The sequence below is a fragment of the Denticeps clupeoides genome, chromosome 3 (assembly GCF_900700375.1).
Source record: "Denticeps clupeoides chromosome 3, fDenClu1.1, whole genome shotgun sequence".
NCBI lineage: Eukaryota > Metazoa > Chordata > Actinopteri > Clupeiformes > Denticipitidae > Denticeps > Denticeps clupeoides.
The window spans coordinates 19,367,155-19,392,402 of record NC_041709.1 but is presented as its reverse complement, the minus strand read 5'-3'; the positions used below and the strand labels follow the sequence as shown (position 1 = coordinate 19,392,402).

Genomic DNA, 25,248 nt, shown 5'->3' with positions numbered 1-25,248 from the left:
TCTGACGTAACTTCCGGGGCGGAGCCGCTTCTGACGCAGCTTCCGGGGCGGGGCCGCGCGCGCGCTCCACGGGGCTGTTTTCTGGCTGCGGAGCGAGGGGGAACACGGCGAGCTGCCCGCGGCCGGGCGGGAAATGTCACGGTTATGTGCGGCGGAAGGACGAGGCGCGGCCAGCGACGGAGCCGGTGAGTGGCGCGGCCCGTCGGCGGGAGATTTTTTTTATGGTGTTCCGGGGTGAGGCTGCCAGCTGTTGCTTCCGAGAACGAACAAAAGGAACCCATTTAAAGTTCCGTGAAGCGACCCCCCCTAATTTGCCCCGCAGGGGATGGAGGCGGCGAGGCGGGGTCGGTCGTTGGCGGCGCCCTCGCTGCGTGGCCCGCTAGCGGGTTCGGACAGGCTCCCTTCGGATCCCGGTGGCCTCGTCGGCGTCCTTATGTCGCCCGGACCGAAGTGAACCCCACCGATGTCTTGAAACAGAGACGTCAGTGTCCGGTCGGCGTTGTGGCGTTAAAGTAAATTACTTCCAATCTTCCGCGCTGGGTACATACATTACATTTACAGCATTTATCAGACGCCCTTATCCTGAGCGACAAATCAGGATAATCAGTAGTTAAAGGGACAGTCCCCCTGGAGCAATTTAGGGTTAAGTGTCTTGCTCAGGGACACAATGGTAGTAAGTTGGGTTTGAGTAAGTTATTACTTACTGGGCTTGACGTGAGACAAAGCTGGATGGCCAGCAGCATGCTGTTCTCATGGTGCCGTGTGAGGAGCAGGAACCCACCTGCCGCCTGGGAGGCCCTGGCGGGTAAGGAAGCCAATTCGTAACACGGGTTCGGGTTCAGATCCCCCCCAACCGTCAAGGTGCCACCGAGGTCCCGTCACCACACGCTGCCCCCTGGGCACCTTTCCTGGCTGCCCACCGCTAATCAAGGGTACAGGGACAGTCTCCCTGGAGCAACGTAGGGTTAAGTGTCTTGTTCAGGGACACAGTGCTAGTAAGCAGGATTATAACCTGGGTCTTTTGGTTCATAGGTGGCTACTACCACCCTACCACCTTGACATGAGCAGGGTGAAGGAACTGCAGTTTATTTCTCTTGTGGTGCCATGTAGCTGAAATTACAGTACATGTGTTTCTCTTTAAAGGTAGGATAAGTTTATGCCCACTTTCCCTTGAGTTTCTCCCTGCCCATAAAAACAAGATATCACCACCTATATTATACAAAATAGAATATGAATGTGTTCTAAACTGAATGGAATTGTTGTCTTTAGGAGTTTGTGGGCCACATTGTGTTTCTTTTTATTAGTTGGACATGGAACTGGTTGAACTGGAATGTCTGAACCATTCAGGACTCCAAAAAGTTCCAAACAGTCCCATCTAAACCACAAAGATGGCGGTTGTGCAGTCTTCACTGGTCGGAACTTCCAGTAGAAGAAAGAGAAGTCTGGCCGCAGGATGAGCCGTCGCTGTGTTGCTTGCTGCGTTTGTTGAGCACCTCTAAAGCAGTAAAGTTACTCGGGCGCTTTAATGGCTACCAGCCTTTCAGCTACCTCCACGACACAAAGCTCAGTCTGTTACTGTTCACTAAAAGTGAATTTTTCTGGCTCACAGTACACAATATGAGTAGAGATTAATCTCCTGTTTCATCAGAAAGCATTGCACAGCGTAGCAGGCAGCCGCCTTAAAAAAAAAAAAAAAAACTCTTTTGTTTGGGATGATTTCGACCTGCCTCAAGGACGCTTTCAAGGACGTCAAATAGTTTTCCTCGTCGTCGATGCTCTAACTTTTTTTTTCTGTAGCCCTTTTTTAATGCGGAAGAAATAAATGAATGCACGGCAAAACAAAGGCAGTGCAGATGCAGAGGTTTGTGTTTTTTTGGTAAAACATGATCCAACATGCATACAGCGGAAGAGTAAGATGGCAGCCGGTGTCCTGGTTTTTATGAGTGTTTAGTGAATGAGGGAGTCGGGGCTCGGCTTTTCCCTCCCAACACACACAGCTTCTCCTGTTCATTCAGTAGTTACAGGGAGGAAGCGGTGCCCCAAAAAAGCCACAGAAGTAATTAGTGTTTGTGACCTGGCCTGGAGGTGGTACAGTTATAGCTTCTTTTTTTATTACTTATTTAAAGTACATAGTATAGTTGGAATCATCCCCCCTCTCTCTTGTAGTGAAGGCGGTTGTTTCAGGGCCAGTTGTGTGTTACCACATTAATATTACTATAATAAAACACGTATCTTAGCTAATGTAAATTAAATGAGAAGTTACAACTAGTCATGAGAAACCGCACCAAAAAAAAAGCAAATACTGGGATGCAAATAAGTCCTTACATCGTATTCGTTTAAAGCTGGGGTTCTTGTTCCTGGCAGTTCCTGGTTCATTATGCCGATAACGATCGCCTGATCCTAATTAACCAACGTTAAGGAGCCTCCAGCTACAGGATCGGGAAGGTACGAGACAAGTTACAGGGACAGTACCCCTCCTGGTTGAGTGTCTTGCTCAGGAAATGGGGTTCGAACCAGTGACTTGGTGGTCGTCTGGTTGGTAGGCGAGTGTTTTACCCGCTCATTGAATTCACATTGACCCGGCATTTATGTGGATTTAGCTGGATGTTTCAGTTTTTGTTAATTGGATCCATGGGCTCTGGCATTTGCTCATTAAAGGTTAAACCTTTTCCTTTTATGGTTTACCGCTAATGAATCTGTTGTGTTTGTGGTGGAAATGCATTCCTTGCTTCAGCTTTGCGGAACACCCAGCAACATTTTCTCTCACACCCACGCTGTGTAGTATTTTGAGTTATCAATCAGTTTTTGAGTTATCAATCATTCAAAAAATTAATTATTACAGAGTAGGCCAGTCATACTCGGACGTGTGATAATGGTGTTAATGTATTATTTAAAACCACACCGACAGTTATTTGACCGTTTTCTTTATCATGGTTTTATTTTATTTTTAAAGTCTGGCCCTGAACTTGTATATAAACTAGTGCTTCACGATTAATCTAATCGCAATCGTAATCGCGATGTCAGTCTGTGCAATTACATGAATGCAAAAAGCTGCGATTTAAATGATTAGTACATAGATTAAATTGCCAACATATCCGATCCATTCTCTCAAAGTTTGCGAGCCGACTGAAGTCTCACTTCACTTCAACCTCTGTATGCTCCAAACCAGATCCCGGGGATTACATTTCATAGGTAAGGCTGGACAATTGTTTTGAATATATTTGGCCATTATAAAATCCCGTTTTATAAGTCTTAACCTTAGCTAAGCTAGGCTAAGCTATCAAAGCTATGCATTCCTGTGTTCAAGTCAGCCTCCAAACTACGTTTTGGCTAAACGTAGGCATTAACTATTTAGACTGTTCTTAGCTGTTTAGTTAACTTTTCTCAAACTTTAAAGGTTTCCTAAAGAAATTCACCTCAGTTTACAAATCTCAATCTTAGCTAAGCTAGCAAAGCTATGCATCCCTGTGTTCAAGTCACCTCCAAACAACATTTTGGTTAAACGTAAGAACTGTAATACGGGATTTTATAATGGCCAAATATAATCAAAACAGTTGTTTAGCCTTACCAGGGTTTGTCGTTCGACAATAATTTAAAGAGTTTTTTGTGATTATTTAATTTTGTAGAATATTGTATGAAAGCACTGGGCATTTCAAGTTGTTATAAGTAGTTTGTAAGTTTCACTTTGAAATTAAACATTTCACTATTAGTAATTTGTATGCGACTTTTCATTGATATACAAGCAAGTGCCCTTTATCATATCGCAATCGCAAATCGCAATATTGATCTCAATAATTGCAATATGTCTTTTCCCCAAATCGTGCAGGCCTAATATAAACCCTGGGTCACAGGAGGGGAGGTGTGTTGATCAGTACTGGCTTGGGATGGGCGTCATTACGGGTCTCACATGAACCAAAAAAGAAAAGAAGTGGCAGATCGAAAACCGAAAAATGGAAACAGAGTGGAACTAGCGGCACAACAACAGACACACTTCGTTTCTGTGTTTGGTTAGGGTGACCAGACATATTGTTTTACCAGGACATGCAAAAATAAATAATAGAATAAATAAATATTAGGTTTGTCCAGTGATCTTACAGTATAATCTAGGCCGACAAGATCCAGCAATCTCTCCACCGGAGAATGTGCTTTATGTTTTCCATTCTGGCAACGCAGACTGTAAGTGATGGACAGCATTTTTATAAAGTCAGGGAAGATACCAAAGATGTCGATAAAGGCATGAGGTATAGACTAAAAGCCCTTTGGAAGCTAGTGCCAAAGCTCCAGTAACCAGGAGCAGGCTTCCCAACCTTGTTTCGCAAGGAAGCCGCACTATGGAAGTAGCGGGAAAAAGTTCTGTCACGGCATGAATCAGAACCCAGTCATAAGGCAGCAGTCCGAGCAACACACACCTCGCGTGTAAATCTGCTGTAAATCTTGCTGGGTTTGGGTCGAGCTGGCGACTTGGCCCCTTTGCCTTCACTCTGCGGTCCAGCTCACCCCAAACCATCTGGATTGGGTTCAGGTCCGGTGACTGTCGAGGCCAGGTCCCACTTTTTGTTAAGTACATAACTCCACATGTGTTCAGTCATAGTTTTGATGCCTTCAGTGAGAATCTACCAATGTAAATGGTCATGAAAATAAAGAAAACACATCGAATGAGAAGGTGTGTCCAAACGTTTGGCCTGTACTGTATGTCCCCAAGCAGGGTTCGCTCGTGCTAGTGTTAAGTATTGCTCATTACCCCCTGCCCCCCTGGCACTTTCACAAGCTCAAATCTGGTCACCCCAACTTGGGGAACTGTTTTGTTTTTGTACTGCACTGGACAATTGGACTTAAAAACTTAATTGTAACAATAAAACATTGTACAATGACAATAAAGATAAAGAAAGAATATTTACAATGTAATTACTGAGCGTTGTGCACAGAAATGCCATTAATCACAAATAAAAATGATCATAGCCCAGTGTGTGTTTTTATTTATTTATACACACATCAATTAATTAATATAGAAAGCAGGAATTGACGTACCTATAATGTCTGTGGATGGAGAACACACTGTGCCTAATCCTAGGTGTAAGGTTCTGAGATGAAACATCTGACTCGTCTGACTTGGACCACCATGTGAACGTCCAGGAAAGGATTTCCAAGCAGAATTAATCAATTGTCTGTACACTAATAAGCTTTTACTAGTCCCAGTTGTTCTCTTGCAGCTATTTTTGGATGGTTTCTATTTCTGTTGCACAGTGAGTGCTTCGCCAACGTCTTGCATATGTTCTTGTTTTCTCTTTGCAATAAAATTTTAGAAAAACTTTCCCAGGAACATGGGGAGTCAGAACTGAAGGAATGATCGGAGAGGGACAGAAGAAAAAGAGCCTTCAGGGCTACGTAATTCAGACGATGCACGCAGTGCACACACACACACACAAACGCACACACACACTTTTGGACAAAGCACTGTGCCGCAATCAAGCCCCCCACCCACACACACAACATGGCCTTGCTCAAATAGTCAGTTTGTTTCTGTATGTGGTTCCTGAAAAGCCTTCTTTTAATGGCGTATAGCACTGTTCTCTGATGGTTTTTAAGTGTGCTGGACGTAATGTGAGTGAATTTCTGGGAAAGATGTGTTATAAAATGGCCAGGTACACAGCAAAACAGGCACATGCTGGAAATAATTTTAGCACACACTGCTAAAAGAGGCTTGGCACAGCACCACCTACACTCCACATGTCCGATTCAGATCGAGACTCCCGTGTATTCATCAGATATGATGTCCCCGAGCAGGGTTCTCTTGACTCCAGCTGCTTTCCCGTCACAAGTTTCAGTCTGCTTATAATTATTTAAGGAATGTGGTATGTAGGGAAACCTTCATAGGGAGAAAAAAAACTGCTGGAGGGGGTGTAATTTATGAGTGGTAATGTATGACTCCATAAAATATTGATCTGCACATTATTCCAATTCATCTGGGAATCCTGGATGCTTTTAAATAGCAGTAAATTGTGCACAATAAAGATGTTTGATCGTTTTGTATATAATGGGAGAATTGGGGGGGGGCATTTTACAAAGAGCAGAAGTATATCAAGCCACAATGGAACAACAGAGAAAGAAATGTTGGCAAAGGATTTTAACATCCCTAACCTCTGGGGAAAATTGCTTTGATTCCCTTCCTTTATTTTTCTTTTAAAATGTTCTCACTCAGGCTTAAATATTCAACTTGCACTGGCATTTAGTATATATATTAACAAGGAACATATCATCAAAGGAAGCATTAAAATATTTTGGCCTATCTGTTCTTGCCGTTATTCACTTGGTTTGAAACGTTCAATTTGGTATGGAATAATGAGCTTTGGCACACCAAAAAAAAATAAAAATCTATTGGGGTGCTCCTTGCTCCCAAATCTAGTGGGATGTTCATCACTCCTACTTGGGGCTGTGTTCCTAGTCAGGCAGGGTCAATTTAGTGTTGCATACTGAATTATTTGCAATTTAACGCTGTTATAAAATGGGATAAATGTTAATTATTTGGAAATATGAATTATGAATGCACAGAAGGTACCCACATCAAGCTTAGTACAGTCGTGGCCAAAAGTTTTGAGAGTGACACAAATACTGGTTTACACCAAGTCTACTACTTCCGTTTTTATGCAAGTTTGCATATACTCCTGAACATTATGAATAGTGATTAGATGAATTGCAAAGTCCCTCTTTGCCATGAAAATAATAATTTCTGTGATCCTTTCTTTAACACAAGTGAGCGTGTTGACGAGCACAAGGCTGGAGATCATTCTGTCATTCTGACTGAGTTAGAATGAGACTGGATTCTTTAAAAGGAGGGCGATTCGTCCTCTGTTAACCATGGTTACCTGCCTGGAAACACGTGCAAGATTGCAACTAAATCAACCATTTATTGTAAAACTTCAAGTAGAGAGGTTCAAATGTTGTGAAGAAGGTGTCAAGGAGGAAGAACATCACGGACAGACCGATATTCTGCAAAAAGTACAGGGATTTGACTGCTGAGAACTGGAATAGTCCTTTCCCCTGATGAAATCCTTTTCCAATTGTTTGGGGAATCTGGAAAAATTATTGTCTGGAGAAGAAAATAATGAATAAAAAATGGTACCAAAAGGTTCTCCAACAGCAACTTCTCCAAACCATCCAAGAACACTTTTTGCATACATTTGATGTAATGGTTAATAAAAGCCTTTGAATTTGTGTCATTCTCAAAACGTTTGCCCGCGGCTGTAGATGCTTCTAACTGTCGCTCACTGCTTGGTTATTTTAATCACGCTTTCTGTCTTTATCTTCTCAGATAAACCATCATGATTCCCATCACTGAGCTGCGGTATTTTGCCGACACTCAGCCGGCCTACCGCATCCTGAAACCATGGTGGGACGTCTTCAACGACTACATCTCCATCATCATGCTGATGATTGCTGTATTTGGCGGAACCCTGCAGGTCACCCAGGACAAAATGATCTGCCTGCCCTGCAAGTGGGTAGAGAATGTCACCTGCAAACACCTGAACACCAGTGCCTTTCTTAACGATGAGCCACGTGGCATCCAGTACGACCTTGACCGCCACCAGTACAACTTTGTGGATGCCGTGTGCTACGAGAACAAGCTCCACTGGTTCGCCAAGTACTTCCCTTACTTGGTGCTCCTGCACACGCTCATCTTTCTTGCATGCAGCAATTTCTGGTTCAAGTTTCCACGTACCAGTTCCAAGCTGGAGCACTTTGTCTCCATTCTTCTCAAGTGCTTTGACTCACCATGGACCACGCGCGCCCTCTCCGAGACCGTTGTCGAGGAGAGTGACCCTAAGCCCCTGGGGAAGAATGGCTCAATGGACAAGAAGGCCTCATCGCTGAGTGAGGATGTGGAGGCCAGTGTGCCTATGCTCCAGCGTACAAAGTCGCGCATTGAACAGGGCATTGTGGATCGGTCCGACACAGGCGTACTGGACAAGAAGGAAGGGGAGCAGGCCAAGGCGCTGTTTGAAAAGGTCAAGAAGTTTCGCATCCATGTGGAGGAAGGCGACATCGTGTATCGACTCTACATCCGACAGAGCATAATCAAGGTCATTAAGTTTATGATCATTATGTGCTACACAATTTACTACGTGGGCTTCATCAACTTCAGAGTGGTGTGTGATGTTGATATAGAGAAACTTACAGGTTACAGGGTTTACAACTGTGCCCATCCATTAGCCACACTTTTCCGGATCCTTGCTGGCTTCTACATTATCCTGGTGGGTGTCTATGGACTCATTTGCATGTACACTCTTTTCTGGATGTTGAGACGCTCCCTCAAGAAATACTCGTTTGAATCCATTCGCGAGGAGAGCAGCTACAGTGACATCCCTGATGTTAAAAACGACTTTGCCTTCATGCTGCACATGATTGACCAGTATGATCCCCTCTACTCCAAACGATTTGCCGTCTTCCTCTCAGAGGTCAGCGAAAACAAGCTGCGACAGCTGAATCTGAACAATGAATGGACACTAGAGAAGCTTCGCCAGAGGATCACGAAGAACTCACAAGAGAAGCTGGAGCTCCACCTTTTCATGTTGAGCGGCATCCCAGACACAGTCTTTGACCTTCTGGAACTCGAGGTTTTGAAGCTTGAACTCATTCCAGACGTGACCATCCCACCAATCATCGCCCAGTTGTCCAACCTCAGGGAGCTTTGGCTGTATCACACACCAGCCAAGATAGAAGCCCCAGCTCTTGCCTTTTTGCGGGAGAACCTCAAGTCCTTGCACATCAAGTTCACTGATATTAAGGAGATTCCACTGTGGATCTATAGCTTGAAGAACCTCAGCGAGCTCCACTTGACTGGGAATCTTAGTGCCGACAACAATCGCTACATTGTGATCGACGGACTGCGTGAGCTGAAGAGGCTCAAGGTTTTGAGGCTGAAGAGCAACCTGACCAAGCTTCCTCAGGTGGTGACTGACGTTGGGGTGCACCTGCAGAAATTGTCCATTAACAATGAGGGAACCAAACTCATGGTGCTCAACAGCCTGAAGAAGATGGTTAACTTGACAGAGCTGGAGCTGATTCGCTGTGACTTGGAGAGGATCCCGCACTCCATATTCAGGTGAGCTGTGTTCTTATCGTTACTATGGTGTATCAGAATTTTTCACATTTACTCAGTAAAATATATTAATTTGGAAAAATAAACAGATTTCTAAACTGCTGTGATACACACATGGGTTCATTTGGATACTACACTACCTAAGGCTAGGCATTATGGCTGGAAAATATAGTGTGATATTTTTAAGCTATATTGCAATACATAATATATATCAATCTCTAAATCGCTGTATAAATGTTCAATTCTGTCTATTCAGTCTTGCGTAAAATGGCACCAAAGTTTAACTTTGTAAATGCTTTTAAAGTACAATATAGGTAAGGTTCACAGGTTTTGCTGGACCGCAGATATGTAGTTGTGGAGAAGTGGCTCACATTTGTTAACTTGTCTGCCACCTTTTGTTTCACTGAAATGTGCAACTCCGGTAGCGCTTTATCAGCAACAATGCAATAAAAATTGCAACCAGGCAGTTTATACTTTAGGTGAAGAGTCCTTATGTAGGGTGACCAGACGTCCTCTTTTCCCCGAACACTTCCTCTTTCGAGACCTGAAAATTGTGTCCGGCTGGATTTTTCCGTTCAGTGTTTATGAGCTGCTTAAACATTTTGATTTCATAGCATCCCCTTTCGATTTTACAGGCTTCTGGCACTTTTTGCATATTACCGTGGTCTGGTCTTTATCTGCTTGTTTGTATCCAAATTAATAAACAGTGAAGTTGCTGCTTTTTGGGAAATAAAATCTTCAGCAGTACCGCTTCCACCTTCCATAGTCACAACTTTAATAGCTATGTGCCGCACATTATGTGCTGAATAATGGTGTGATGTCTTTATGCCATGAAACTAGCAAACATTTTTTCCCCCCGCAGGCTAAAAAAAATTAGCCTTTAATATCATGAATGATGCTATATGACCCACCTCTCACACTACAGCCGCTTTCACACCGAACGCGGCATGTGTTCTCAGTGCAAAAGTGGGCGGGGCTTTCTAAACTCCCGGTAAGACTATAATGTCATGTTGTAGATCTCTTGGCACTCAGAGGCTTATAAAGATCCGTTTTTCTCCATTCCTGCTTTATGAGTGTGTTTTGAAGGAGCGAACGAGCACTAGCCAGAGCGCAGTGTGTCCCTTGTCCGGTGTAAAAACGGTTTACCGGTTAAAAGGTTGGACACGCCTACTCTGTGGCTAGAATGGAAGCCATTGAAGTATGAAGTATGTATGAAGGGAAGTATGTTTGAATCTGTTTTTTGCCTTCATGGCTGCTTTGCTCACTGCAAAGTGAAAGTGTTCAGCATAATAAACCTTGGGGCTGTTGGAAACAGTCCCCGTTGTCGAGAAGACAAGAGGGTGAAATGCTGCAATCACAGCAAAAACTCCCTGATTTGGAAAGACTTAAATGTTCAATTTATAGTTGTTTCATAGTCCTGTGACTTCACATTTGTTTCATAATGTAGAAAATGCAAGACCCAGAAATGAATAGGTGCGTTGGAACTTTTGACTGGTACTGGCTATACGTGTTATTGTAATGTTGATAAACTCTGCTCAAATGTACTCTTCATAATCCATTTTTATCGAATTTCTATTAATTATTTAATTATTAAACAGCAAAAGCCTCATCATTGACCGAGTAACCAGATTTTGTGTCTAATTGATCAGAGAATGGCACTCACTTAAAAATAAAATAAGATTTCTTTTTAGATAAGGACCATGGGCTCCCATGTATCTTTGGGTGTCAGAGTTCAGAATGGTCTGAAGAAACAGTGCTTTGTTTTGTCTTCCACAGCCTGCATAATCTACAGGAGATAGATTTGAAGGACAACAACTTGAAGACCATCGAGGAAATAATCAGCTTCCAGCATCTCCATCGACTGGTCTGTCTAAAGTTGTGGTACAACCAGATTGCCTACATCCCGATCCAGATTGGCACGCTCACAAACCTGGAGCGACTCTACCTGAACCGCAACAAGATTGAGAAAATACCCAGCCAGCTGTTCTTCTGCAGGAAGCTGCGCTTCCTCGACTTGAGCCACAACAACCTGACCAGCATCCACCCAGACATCGGCTTCCTCCAGAACCTCCAGTACCTGGCAGTTACTGCCAACAGGGTATGGTTCTACACAGGTCTTCTCTTTCCCGTCTGTTTTCTATTTCTGACTTCTGTTTGTATCTTAGACCTGACTAATAACATGTGTGGGATGAAAAGAGAAAGGCAGATGAAAGTAAGGGAGCTAAATAAAGATGCATCAATTGCAGGATGCGGTAATAACAGCCCTGGCGGATTTTAGCAGAAAGCCACTGCATCAAATGTGGTGATGGCAATTCTTAACCCTATTTTCAGGATGTTAAAATAGACTCAAGCATTTTCTGCGGATGTCAGGAGTTACAGAAATGGGGAGATACAAACAAAAGTGGACTATTTGCTAGAGAAACAAACACCACACACATTATTTTATTTACCCCATATTTACCCCAATAATAATACATTTTATTTAAATGGCCCTTTTCATTACAAGATATGCAGGTTTGAAATGGAGAGATTATGTGGAGGAGATTTGAGTGCGAACGTTGAAGGGAGCGTGTTGAATATATATGTTTAATTACTTTTTTAATTAACAAAGTTTACAATGACTGGACCCCCTAGTTATGATTTTATGCAGTTTCATGCACCCTTCTTCCTGATTCAGGACCATTCAAATCTGGACAGTTTTAACCCTATATGTCATGTGCAAAGTAATGCAAGCAGTTCATTTAGCCCACTATTTTAAATAACAATTGTTTTCCTCAATGCCTTTTCTTAACAAGCAATTGTGTCAAAATGTCCATCCAATCTGACAATACTGACCACCAGGTCAGTGTCGTCTCTCTTTATGGCAGTGGTTCTCAACCTTTTTTTTGCAGTGGGCCGCACTATGTCCAGGTTCAAATAATCTAAAATTATTACAATTAGATGTATTATTATCATTAGAGAGTATAATTATACTTACCATTAATGGGACACCTGATGTTGTCGGGAGCCGACCAATTTGGTGAAATTCGGCTCAAAAGGAGTAACAGCACAATGAAGTTGCAACGACTCTTTTTGTTTCATTAGTATTTTCCTCACATCTTTTTTTCTCCTCTAATAACAAATTTTGTCCATTTTGATCGTTAGTTGATTGTTTTAAATCTGTCAGAGCGCATTTGCAGTTGTGACAGGCCGCATGCGGCCCGAGGGTTGAGAACCACTGCTTTATGGCATTGTTTTTATACCAGGAGGGACCTCAGGACCACAGGAAGGAGCAGTTTCTTACATTAGTCTCTCACTGTTTTAAACAATCTTTTGTAATAATCTTGTGTGAGGTAAATAAGATGTGCTCCCAACAGTTAGTTTGTATTGTCCTGAGGTTGTGATCTATTTCTAAGCAATCAAAGGTAATTGGCTGCCACATTTCACCAGCCAATGATTTTAATGTTATATCTCATTATTATTATTATATGCAATATAAACCAGAGTTACACTCCTGTTAGTAGAGGGATTCTGTAGGATAGGCGACGTTCACACCTAACCTCCCTGTCTGTGTGACCCACCAGATCGAGTCTCTCCCTCCCGAGCTGTTCCAGTGCCGGAAACTGCGGACGCTGAACTTGGGAAACAACTGCCTGACGACGTTACCATCGCGCTTCGGAGAGCTGACTGGGCTTACGCAGTTGGAGCTGCGGGGAAACCGCCTGGAAGGGCTGCCGGTAGAGCTCGCCGAGTGCCGACTGCTGAAGCGCTCGGGGCTGATCGTGGAGGAGGACCTGTTCAACACACTGCCCACCGAGGTCAAAGAGCAGCTGTGGAGGGCAGAGAAGGAACAGGCCTGAGGACCAAATGGGCCAAAGACAGACGGAGGGGTTTTTAGCGCTGGCCTGTTGCTCCCTTTTTTTTTTTTTTCTTCTGTTGGGGGAATGTGCCAAATTGGTGGAAATTTTCAGTCTCGTTCACTGCCACCTACAGACCTATGAAACCAAACTACACACAATCTAATCAAGGGGTGTGTGTGTGTATGTGTGCTCCACTCTGAAATGCTTGCGCATCTCACACACTCCCTGAGCCACAGACTCTTGATAAATTTCTCCTAACACACACACACACACACACACACTTTCACTCTTGTTTTGTAGCTATGCTGGCTGGGAGTTAGTCAGACATTTCATATTTTATTCATTTGGTGCATGTTTTTATCCACATTCACGTGCAGGAAAGTTGCTCAAGACGTGTTTAAGAGACTGAGCCAGGTGGCAATGATTTTCAGTATGATTTTGACGTTGTTTGTTTTGTTTTTTTAACTAAATGGCCTTAATAGTCTTATACTGGAATGTACTGGTTTTATGTTATTTTAAACTGGCAGAACATACGTTTTTTTTTTTTGTATTAGCATTTCTATTGTGTTTTATGTTACTACCAGAAGGGCATGGGTGATGTGTAATGAACATCGCAAATTTATTCAGAGCATCTAAGACTGTATGTTATACATGTATACGTACATACACACAGAGTATGTGCTGTAAGCCAATGAAACACTTCTTCTGTACTCTCTGTCTTGACTTCTCTCTGTTTTCTTGCACAGATAGTTTAATGAAAAGCTTCATTCATACCAGACAAGTGTCTGTCTGTCTGAACTCAGAGCATGGAAAACTGGCTGCATGAGTTTTCCAATTAGCACAGGAACTGAGACTACATTTTTCTAAACGAATTTGCGAGTCCAGACTGACTGACTGGGGTCATCAACAGGCTTCTGCTGACTTCTGTCATGGCTTGGGGGTTTCCACCATCTGTTCTTATTACCGTATTTGCATTGTTTTAAATCAAATAAGTTATTTTATTAACCTAGTGGTTAAGGAAGCGGCCCCGTAAACAGTTGCCGGTTTGAATGAGCCACTGAGCAAAGCACCGTCCCCACACACTGCTCCCCGGGTGCCTGTCATGGCTGCCCACTGCTCAGAGGACACATTTCACTGTGTTGAAGTGTTTTTCATGATGACAATCACTTCACTTTCATTTAATATAAGTGCGGTAAGCAATTTACACTCCGATCAAAAGCCTGTGACAAACCCACAGACGTTGGTGATGCTCCGGTATAGTCACGATGTTTCCCAAACGAGAGCTGAGCTTTGACCACGGTCCCCTGATTTGTCTTGACTTGTTTTAGCCAGTTCTCAGGGACAGAGTCTAACCAAAGGTCATGCTCTGCAAACACATGCAATACCCTGGTATGCAGAAGACTCTCATCACAGGCAATCATTCAGACGTGCCGCAATAATCTTTCTCAAATATAATGAAAGCTATAAGGTAAAAGGCCCATGGTGTACAAGTGTAAATCTACATAAATGGAACAGTAATTCATTAGACTTCTTTTTTTTTTTAACGAAGTGCTTAATTGAAGGCGGGTTAGTCTAGGACTAGGGTTTATTTGGTGAGTGTGCATTTTAGGAGGAGTGTTGACCTAGTGGGTAAGGAAGCGAACCCATAATCTGAAGGTAGCTGGTTCCGAGGTGCCACTAAGCACACCGTCCCCACGCACTGGCTGCCCACTGCTCCCCAAGGGAGATGGGTTAAGTGCAGAGGACACATTTCGTTGTGTCACCGTGCGCTGTGCTTCTCAACGACAGTGACTTCATTTGTTCCATGTCCGGTGACGCTCAGGCCAGAGTCCGGCAGGGGTGCAGCGTTCCTGCGCCGCCGCTGGGTGGCGCGTTCGAGGGCGTCCGTCTGGGGCTTCACCTGGGAATGCGTGAGCCATTCGCCGCGTCATCATGGTTCCAGTGGAAGCGGGCAGCTTCAGGACTCGGACCGGAAGGATGGACGCGCTGACGGAGCAGGACGTGCTGAAGGTGCGCGGGAACTTTATTCCGAATCTCTTCGCGGACGCACCCGTTATTCGCGTTATTGTGAACCTGAAGAAGAAGAAGAAGTTGTTGCGTAACCGCGTTGCGTAACCGCCACCGTGAACGTGCAAAAATGGATGTCGGTGACACCTACTGAATAATCTCCATTAATCCTGAGATTTACTTTAGACTTCTGCCGTAATGCGTGTGAAAACCCCAGAATTTATTTTGTGTGCACGCCAGTGATCCCCCCCCATAGGAAAGTGTGGCGTGCATGCACATTATATCGTGTACAGTAAAGTACAGCGTGTATAAAAGTAGCTACATACAAATAAAAGGCTCAGCGCTTGTAGATTCTTGGTATCTTTTTCTTCTTCTTCTTCATGGGCGCGTTGCTGCCTCCTACTGGCTCAGGTCGGAAGTGCAACACGTTAGCGCTTCATGTGCTGTATTTTTGGCCACACGTAATTCATTAAAACACATGCAGATTTGGGGGGGGTTACATCTGTGAGGAGTCATTCGACCTACCTGCTTATCCCTTTTTCTCTTTAAAAATAATTAAATTTTACTTAAAGTGAAGGGCTTGGCATTGTGCACACAACGAAACGTGTTCTCTGCCTTTAACAATCACCCTTGGTGAGCAGTGGGCAGCTGTGACAGGCGCCCAGGGAGCAGCGTGTGGGGATGGTACTTTTGCTCAGTGGATTCGAACCGGCAACCTTCCGATTATGGGTCTACTTTCTTACCTGCTAGCCCAAAAATGGATAAAAATGGCTTCAGATAATAAAGACACTTATAGGTTAAAACCCCACTTACCACCATTGTGTTCTTGATCAAGTCTCCAGGGGGACTGTCCCGGTAACTACTGATAGTAATGTGCTTTGGATAAGGGCGTTTGATAAATTCTGTAAATGTTTCTTTTGGCAATAATTTTCTTTTTTCTGGTTGATGGTTTGGTGGCTTTCATTTCTGGACAGACAGGGACTCAGTGGAAAATGAGCTCTTTCTATGCATTAATGGATGATCCATTAATTTTCTATAATGGGACACCCTGGCAGGCGTTATCTCCTACTTCTCAGTGTGACAAATGCCTGCCGTTGTGTGTGTGTAACACAGGCAATGCATGAGACTTGAGATGCCCATAAAGTAAACTGAAGTAAACGTCAGTGGACTTTGAAGTCCACAACGTGTACATGATGCACATCTGTTTCTTTACTCAGTTGCCATTGCAGACGTGTAGGCCTTTTCAGGGCAGCTAGACCCACACAAGCCGCATTAATGTGTGCATGTTCAGTTCCAGAAAGATGGATACCTCGTGGTGGAAGGCCTTCTGAGCGAGGCTGAATGTGACTCACTGCGTGAGCGCATGCACGAGATTGTGGAGGACATGGAAGTGCCGATGCACTGCAGAATACAATTCAGCACCGACCATGATGAGCAGCTGAGGGACCAGGTATACAACCACGCCGCCTACAGCTCATGCAGGAGCTGAAGGACAGTCTTCTGAAATGCATTCAAATGATTTCTCTTTCACGCGGAGCCAATGTTTGCTTTAAAATTAGATGCAGGTAAGTTGTGCCTGGACCTAGATACTTTATGCCTGTCCTAGAGTTCTCTGCCCCGCATGTGCTTCCCTGTACTCCTATGAAATGGTGCCTTTGTAGACTGCCGTTCTAACGTTTAGGGTCATTTAGAAACAAGCTTGTTTTTGATTAATAAAAAAAAAGGAACAATTGTTTTTTGTCCATTTAAATATCACCAGTTTGATCTAAAATCCCATCCAGACATCATTTATGTAGTAAATGACTATGGTAATGGGAAATGGCTGTTAATGAATGGACAATTATGGAATGTGATATTCTACATAATTTCCATTTTCTAAAGAAATTTCTAAATGACTGAACGTTTGAATGCTAGTACCAAGACAGTTGAAGGACAGTTAAATCGTGTGTGAGAAAGGAGATTTTTTTTTTTCTGCCATGGTCATTTCTGCCATGGAAAATGTCTAACCTTTGTTTTCATGTCAAGGGAAATGCTGACTACTTCATAACAAGTGGAGACAAAATTCGTTTCTTCTTTGAGAAAGGAGTTTTTGATGAAAAGGGTATGTACTTGAGGTGGAGCAGGGATGTGGGTTTGCAGGTTGAAGGGTTCAGATCTGTAGGAAATGTTATCTTTTTAACAAAATAACAGAATAGACAATAATAGATTTAAAATGTCTACATCTATATCAGAATATCAAAATCTATAGAAACCGAATGAGAATTGCTGGTGTCTTCCTCTTGTAAGTTGCTTTGGATAAAAGCGTCTGCTAAGTAAAGTAAAATAAAGTAAAGAATATAAGTACATTTTAAAGTCAGTCTTTTTATTGAAAAACAAAAGATATTAAATTGGACTGAATTCATCACTAACTGAAATCCTGTTTGGAAGGTTAAGGCTAAAAATTCCCTCTTCACGGGGTCTCCGATCCCAATCGAAACTATTCTCCTTTGTTGTCCCTGGCTGGTGGAACAACTTGCCCTGCTCCATTCGAATAGCCGAGACTACCACCACCTTTAAGAAACATTTAAAAACTCACTTGTTTAAAAAGTATTTCAAATGAGTCTAACACTAACACACGCACACAAAAAAAAAAAATTAGCAATTCCCGAGCATGTTCTATTCTTGACAAGTTAGGCCTTATCAGGGCTCTTAGTTTTGTAACTCACAATCTATGGAAACCAAATGAGAATTGCTGGCGTCTTCTCCTTGTAAGTCACTTTGGATAAAAGCGTCTGCCAAGTAAAGTAAATTAAGTAAAGTTAAGGTGCTTGTAGTAATAGATAGGTTTTTAAAAATGTAATCATTTCCCGGGCTACAAGCATACAGGAGTAAACTGGGTCATTTATTTGTGGGAAAATATTGCAACTCTGAAGAAATGCGGAGCATTTCATCCTCAGTGTTATTAACATTGTATATGTGATTCCAGGAGAGTTCAAAGTGCCAAAACAACACTCTCTGAACAAGGTTGGACATGGTAAGTCACAGACATTCTACTTATCTTAATCGTTCCATAGCAATTGACCATGGTGCGCTAAACAAATCTGTGCATGTGTGTATGTTTGTGTTTGTGCGTTTTCCACACTCAGCTTTACATGCGTATGAGCCACTGTTTAAACGTGTCACCCACTGTGAGAAAGTCCAGGTAAACCGTAAACAGTGCAGCACATGCCACCACCCTGCATGCCACTGATTCATTGTTCATCTATACATAATGCATAAAGCCATGACATGAACTAATTCAGCAATGTACACAACTGGGACTAATATGGGCTAAATCCTCAACAATTGCAAAGTGTTTAGATGTAGACATTGTCTGTAAAGTACATAGTACATAAAGTAAAATGCACTCCTGGGGCCTATAAGACTGTTTGTTGTTGCTTTTGAAAACCAGGGCATCCTGCTGAAATTCCTCAAGTTCTCAAGGATAGAAACAATAACCAGAAGGCCACTGCTGCCACTGGAAAAAAAAACATGGACAATGACTTTTTCTTTTGGCCGGACATGGAAAGTTGTGCTCGTGACTCACCAGTTCCATGGAATTGGCCTAGAGAAGACTTTATCTCACCTGTCTTTACATCTTTACGCCCAGCAGAATATATAAACACTATTCAAAAAATTCACAAAAAGAAAGGACATTCATTGAGAAAGTTACATCAAAACCAGACCGTCATAGCAATGCCTTGTACTGCATCTCCCCTGCAGAGCATAGTTCGGAAGTTGGGATGGAAGAGTCCTGTCGTTCTGCAAAGCATGTACATTTTCAAGGTACCATGAGTAAGACTGTGTTTTGCGTGTCTGGATTTATGTTTACAAGTGGCACCTTGTACTGAAAGTCTGCTTGTGTATCTTTCAGCAACCGGGCATTGGAGGGGAGGGTGAGTGGGAAACACCAAAACCCCATCTGCCTTGAATTAATGTGAATGATATAATAGGTGTTTAATGAGACGGAAAATTATTATAATTGTGAAAACCACTAAGTATGCTTCATAAAGGAGCGATGAAAATGAGTGCTCTGTGTTGCTATAGTGACCCCACATCAGGATGCTACCTTCCTGTACACCGAGCCGCTGGGACGGGTCATTGGCCTGTGGATTGCGCTGGAGGATGCAACGCTGGACAATGGCTGCCTGTGGTTCATCCCAGGATCACAAAACAGTAAATAGTCCATCATGCACACATAAACCATTACGGATATGGTTTACATTTACAGCATTCATCAAGAGCACTTATCCAGAACGACTTACAATCAGTATTTACAGGGACAGTCCCTCCTGGATACACTCAGGTTTAAGTGTCTTGCTCAGGGACACAGTGGTAGTAAGTGGGATTTGAACCTGGATCTTCTGGTTTATAGGCGAGTGTGTTACCCTCTAGGTTACTACCACCCTACCTCATGGTAGTAGCCTAGTGACGTGTGTTCTGAAGAGGAGGAAGTTGAGGTTGTATGCGAATAACGGCTGATTTATGGTGTTTGTGGTGAACATGGTGTTTAATAATCTGTTAGTCAGCCGCTCTTTGATGTGTAATTGTAGGAGCTAAACCAAACACTGACATCACTGTTCTGTGACGTCACCACAGCCACAAAAACCGCATCGGCTACATTTCCAGGGATCGTCATATGGACCAGTAGCATTATAATGTATATTTTGGACAAATCTACAACAACCCTGCACTGACGCCAATTGCAGGCTCACTCTACCCTGGAAGGGGGTCTCAATGGGCTTTGACAGTTTATGTTTGCCACGTACATAAATTATGATTTACACATAAATCAGTCATCACAAGGTGCTCAAGATAATGAATTATTGAGTGTGCCTGTGTTGTGTTGTGTGTGTTTTTTTGTTTTTTTTTTCCCCCTATGAGTTGGTATAACTCGGAGGATGGTTCGGACTCCTAAAGGCTCCTTCCCCCTCACTGATTTCATTGGTCGTGAACCGGATTATGATGACAAGCTGTTTGTGCCAGCAACTGTTAAAAAAGGTGTGCGTTGCAGCATTTCTAAATGGTCTATGTTCAGAGTAGACGAGACTGAAGGCATTTGTGTGTGTGTGTGTGTGTGTGTGTGTGTGCACGCAGGTGGAGTGGTTCTGATCCACGGTGAGGTGGTCCACCGCAGTGCTCAGAACAATTCCGCCAACTCGCGTCATGTGTACACCTTCCACATTATGGAGTCTCAAGATGCTTGCTGGAGCCTGGACAACTGGTGAGGGTTAAGGATTATGGGAAATGTATTTTTTGAGCGATCAGAAGTCTAAGCATATAATTTCTGTTCATAGGCTGCAGCCAACGGAAGAACTTCCCTTTCCACTCCTGTACACCCGATGAGGCCAAAACCAAATTAATTTGGATAATAGCATCACACAGACTCCACCTACAAGAGACGCCACAACACTCTGACACATTATGCCAACAGTATTTTCTGTGGTATTGCAAAGAGAATACTCCTAAACCCTTTACTACTTTACTTAACAGATGACTTTGAAATAGTCCGTTGAAGGCTGCAGAACTTGCACCTCTCTTAAGTCATGGTGTGAAGCTTTTTAAAAGACCGTAGCTTTATAAACTTGGGTGAATTCCATAAAGTATGGCATTCATCAGTTCATTCATTCATTTTAATTGATTAGAAAACTATCTGTGAAATAGTGAAACATGACACATTTACAGCAAAACCACTTTACACTTAAGCACAGTGATGTTGGGAGTGCTTTATCTGAACATGTGCTGTGACACACCAGAGACTGGAGACTGCAGAATGAGTCTAAACCTCTGCGACTGAATTTTACCAGGTTCTGAAGTAAAGAGTAACCTGAATTAGTTTTTTCTTTTTATGTGAAGTCAGCTTTGCGGTATATAGTGCTGTGTCACCAGGAATAAATTGACTTTTGCTGTCCTGAAGGAATATATGATCGTGGTGTGTGTCAAAGTTGCCTTGTTCTTATTATGGAATGTACATAGCTGCAAATTTTGTTATCAACTTACATACCAGAGTTCGTTTTAAACATAGTTAATCTATTAGAGGCTTCAAACATAACTAATTGTTGTATATCTACACCCATAATAAAGTCTACTGATATCTGCAGGCACCTTCACATATATTCATATAGGCAATGATTAGTACTATAAATCCAGTGATGGGGTGGGCCCTGCCCTGGATGAGTCCCTACCCTGTGCCAACGTCCTGGGATGGGCTCCAGCAGCCATGACACTAATTAGCATAGCGAGTCAATAAGTAATTAACACTTGGCCTGTTCTGGATTTAATGTGTTTATTTGTTAGTCCCCATGTCCAATCAGAAGCAATTATGGGATGCATAAAATTAGGAAAAAAATAACCTAAAACAACAAAACAGACTATATTATACTACAGTCATACCCATGCCTTCATTTAAATAACAACAATAACAAAATGAAATCTTGCACATACATCCATGAAATATTAAGAAATAAATAATGTGTACAAATGCATGGTCTTTGTGTGTAAACAAACAATGTACATATTTTAATATAATTACTTTATCTAAACCAGTCCTTACAATCAAAGGAGAAGATTATGATATGGTAAGATGACAAAATATTGCCTTATAAAAAGGGACACTTGCACAATACTGAAAACTGGCTTGTCGGCCTTGGTTGTGAAATTCAGCTTTGTGCCTTTGCTCTAGGACAAGGTTCATGTCCTTAATTCATGTTATTCGTGTTAAAGAGGAACCCACAAGGAGGGCTGGCATTTCATAGAGGCTTGTAACAGGCAACCAGAGTATAGTTAGATACTTTAGCTGCCAACAGACGTATTATTTTGTAGCATGACCAGAGATATAGGTTGTTCCCATGATCTAAACTGATAAAAAAAAAGTTTAAATAAATAAAAAACAGGAACAACACAGCACTCTTGGAAAATGCAGGCCTCAATTGTTCAAATGATACATAGAGTGGAAACAAATGATAAACCTGTGAAGTGGAATATGGTCTCTGGTGACTGGAGTGTCTGAACAGATATTTTTATTGTAGTTTTGATTACATTTAAGAATAAAACAGTGGGATATTTTCACTATTTGCATGCAAGTCTGTCTTTTAATTTTGGCCATCACAGCCCCTTAGGTCGCCTGAAAACAGGGACAAGGGTTGGCATGGGTCTCTTGACTAAACTCTGTCTGGGCTCAAAATAGTGAAACATGAAGCAATGTAAGCTCAACCAAACACAAGTAAACCAATCTTGCCACAGTATATTTGTATTGTACAGTGGGGTCACACACCAGTGAACTTAAAGTTGGAGAAAAACATAAAAGTACAAAAAATATGGTCTAATATTGTAAAAAAGAAATGTATTGAATCATTCCAATGAAATAGTTACTAGACTATTTGATTTGCTGCAACACCCTGCTATAAATCTGTAAAAAAAAATGTTTTGTAGTGTGTACCACAAAAAGTGTATTTATGTTATGGGCTTTTGTGTGAATGTACACGACCATGTTTAGCAGTGTGTGAAGTGCAAAGATCATATTAGATCACTGAGTGTACATGTCAGCTTAGACAAACAGTACAGACGAAATCTCCCCAGAGCAGCAGCAGGTTACAAGAAACGTGTGTGTGTGTGTGTGTGTGTGTGTGTGTGTGTGTTTACAACAGAAATAGTATGTACAGATAAAGAGGCAGCAGTAAATTGTCTATCTGTGATGTATAAGCCTCCAGCAATGCTGTCAGAGTAATGGAGCCCACCACCCATGAGTAGCTGGCGTTTAAGTTCAGACTGCCATCGGCGAGCAGGAAGATCGCCACGGCAATGACCTGGGCGAACACAGACGTCGCGGTCCCCTCCATGGTCTTCTTTGTCCCCGGCCAACGAATCTCTCCCACCGAACTCCCGAAAACAGACGCCACAGCATCCCCGACACCAACGGACAGGACCCCTGCGTACGGCAACAATCCTCCAGCCCCAGGCAGTCCAGCCCTCGGGACACAGGGTGCCGGCATGAGCCAGAGGGGCAGGGCCACGCCAACCAGGAGGTAGATGTGAGTGAGTACAAGTGGCCCACTGTCCCTCTCATCTAAGAAGTGTGTAAGCAGAAGCCGCAGGTGTGGCCCTAGGGGTCGGATCCGGAAAAAGCGCACAAATTCCAGGAACAGGAAGACGCCAAGGCAGCCAGAGGACGCCAGGTGCAAGAGAGGTCGGTCCAGGGCCAGTCCGGGGGCAAAGGTCATTACCGTGAAGACATGGAAGGCCTTCCTAACTGCAGTAGAGGCTTGCTCCTTCTTTGATTCAGATGAGCGTCGGTGGTTCTGATGCATCACCACGGCAACCGCTGCGGCAGCCAGGCCAGTCCAGTATGCCAACAGCCAGAATCGCGTGTCACTGAAAGTGAGGAAGTGGATGATCCAGGCGATGGGGTGAGTGCGGGTGAGGAGGGACAACCACGGAATGAGCAGGCCGAGGCCCACCACCGCACACAAAACGTGGAAGAAGAGAGAGCCCGCCCATGAGCCCGCCTCCAGGAAAAGGAAAAGCAGTGCAAAGACCACTCCCAGCAACAGACACCCCACCACCACCACGGGCAGGTAGTACTGCAGCGGGTCCACTTTCACCTCGTTGCTCGAGCTCAAGGAGCGTCTGATGAGAAGGTTGATGGTGAAGCTGATCGCACCGATGACTAGTAAAGCTTCGCCTGGCGTGAAGCACTTGGGCAGCAGATAGAGCAGGATGAGGCTCAGGTAGACGAAGATGAGAAGGACTTCCAGGACCTCGATGACCTCTGACACGGTCAGCGTGTGCTTGGTGCAGTAGAGGATGGCGCTGCCCGCTATGCCAGCGATCACACATGTGTTTGTAGGCACAGGTCGCGTCACGCCAAGCGCGATAAGGGACACGAAGAGGGCCAGCATCATGCCAGTCACTGTGATGACCATGGCGAAGCGCTCAAAGTGAACATTGCCCGCAGCAACACAGCGGCTGCGCAGTGCCAGGCCAAGGAGGGGCATCACCATGCTGGCAGGTAAAACGCCGCTGTTGGCACCAGGGCGGAACTGGAACACCGCAGCCCCCGTCCGCAGGAGGCGGTCCCACTTGTGCTGCACATAGAAGGCCTGGATTGCCAAGGCGATGCAGCACCACGACAGCGAGTTCCACACGGCCGCGTGGACACACAGCACCACAGCGAAAACCACGGCCGACTCCAGCAGCACAGGATCAGTCTTCATGGCTGGGCAATCCGGGCAGGATTTTAAAAAAAAACAGAAAGGACTCCTGTGTGGTGTAAAAAAACAAGAGCAGCTCCAGGTCCTTTTCTAGAGCCTCGGCGGGTTCACCATGATCAGCGCAGTCACACACCTGAGGTGAAAGAATGGCAAATTTAGTCATGCAGACAATGGGAGACTTCGGTTAATTTTGTTATGCGGCATTATTACATTATGCGACCACACTATTTGGAAAATAAAAGAAATAAATTGCAGGTGTATGAAGTAAAGTGAGAATAGGAACCGCAGCGGCCAACCTTTGTTACGCCAGGTCAAACGTGCGGCGAGACATCTTAAACCAAGCCTGTCAAAGGTCACCGGCAGCTCAGGCGACAGACAGACAACACATCAGACACGGCACGTGGATATTATCCGATAGTCCTACAGTGAATGTAAAAGAAAGGAAAAAAAAAAAAACACACACACACACACATTATTCCCGATAACGAGAGACTCAATAATTCATTCATTCATTCATTCATTCACTCGTTCATTCACAATCGATTCTTCGGACAGAACAGTCAAACCCAGGCCACGTCGAAATCGTGCTTCTTTAAATGTAAACCTGATGCGTATTCTACACGCTTGAGCAGAATAATCGAACCGAGAGGAGTAAGGAGCGTCTGGGCAATTCTGCTGAAGCAGCCGAGAGAAGCTGGTGGCTTCAGCGGAGCTTCCTGTCCGTCTCACACACAAACCCTCAGTGGGGAAAAAAAAAAACACATCCATTCGCAACAGCAACACGGTTACTCACCAAGACTCCGTCAACCGGCCCGGTTATCTATGTGATATTTGAGCTTTCCGCTGTTGACATCCCCCGGTACCAGCTGGCAGCCCTACAGGCAGACGGAGGCGGCCATGTTGGACAAATAATTCACATGGTACAACGCGTGCGCGCGACGAAGCACCGGACGGGAAAAGGGGGTCCGTGTTCTTCTGCGTTTTCAATGCCGTCGCGGAGAAGAAAACGCGGAGGGAAATATCCTGGCGCGGGCCCACGTCACGCCAAATTGTGCGCTGGTCACGTGACGAGGGCGGG

The 25,248-nt window shown here is 43.8% G+C and overlaps 3 protein-coding genes across 4 annotated transcripts; 2 read left to right on the top strand and 1 right to left on the bottom strand.

Moving 5' to 3' along the window:
* Positions 1-44: 44 nt before the first annotated feature.
* On the top strand, positions 45-13,651 carry lrrc8aa (leucine rich repeat containing 8 VRAC subunit Aa). The gene is made up of 4 exons (XM_028974635.1): positions 45-185; positions 7,310-9,100; positions 10,874-11,195; positions 12,661-13,651. Exons 2-4 carry the CDS (start codon positions 7,320-7,322, stop codon positions 12,934-12,936), a joined length of 2,379 nt encoding a protein of 792 aa, XP_028830468.1. The 5' UTR covers positions 45-185; positions 7,310-7,319; the 3' UTR covers positions 12,937-13,651.
* Positions 13,652-14,803: 1,152 nt separating this feature from the next.
* On the top strand, positions 14,804-21,503 carry phyhd1 (phytanoyl-CoA dioxygenase domain containing 1). Of its 2 annotated transcripts, XM_028974641.1 has the most exons (12): positions 14,804-14,946; positions 16,235-16,393; positions 16,503-16,508; positions 16,969-17,044; positions 17,909-17,956; positions 18,069-18,124; positions 18,685-18,747; positions 18,836-18,857; positions 19,009-19,137; positions 19,846-19,962; positions 20,059-20,185; positions 20,259-21,503. In XM_028974641.1, the coding sequence occupies exons 1-12, from the start codon at positions 14,869-14,871 to the stop codon at positions 20,305-20,307; spliced, it is 930 nt and encodes a 309-aa protein (XP_028830474.1). In that variant the 5' UTR covers positions 14,804-14,868; the 3' UTR covers positions 20,308-21,503. The 2 variants fall into 2 exon arrangements, with proteins under 2 accessions (XP_028830474.1, XP_028830476.1); XM_028974643.1 differs by lacking the exon at positions 16,503-16,508.
* Positions 21,250-25,248, bottom strand: dolk (dolichol kinase). The gene is made up of 3 exons (XM_028974636.1): positions 24,964-25,248; positions 24,467-24,590; positions 21,250-24,303 (listed from the first exon to the last, which is right to left on the bottom strand). The coding sequence occupies exon 3, from the start codon at positions 24,171-24,173 to the stop codon at positions 22,599-22,601; it is 1,575 nt and encodes a 524-aa protein (XP_028830469.1). The 5' UTR covers positions 24,174-24,303; positions 24,467-24,590; positions 24,964-25,248; the 3' UTR covers positions 21,250-22,598.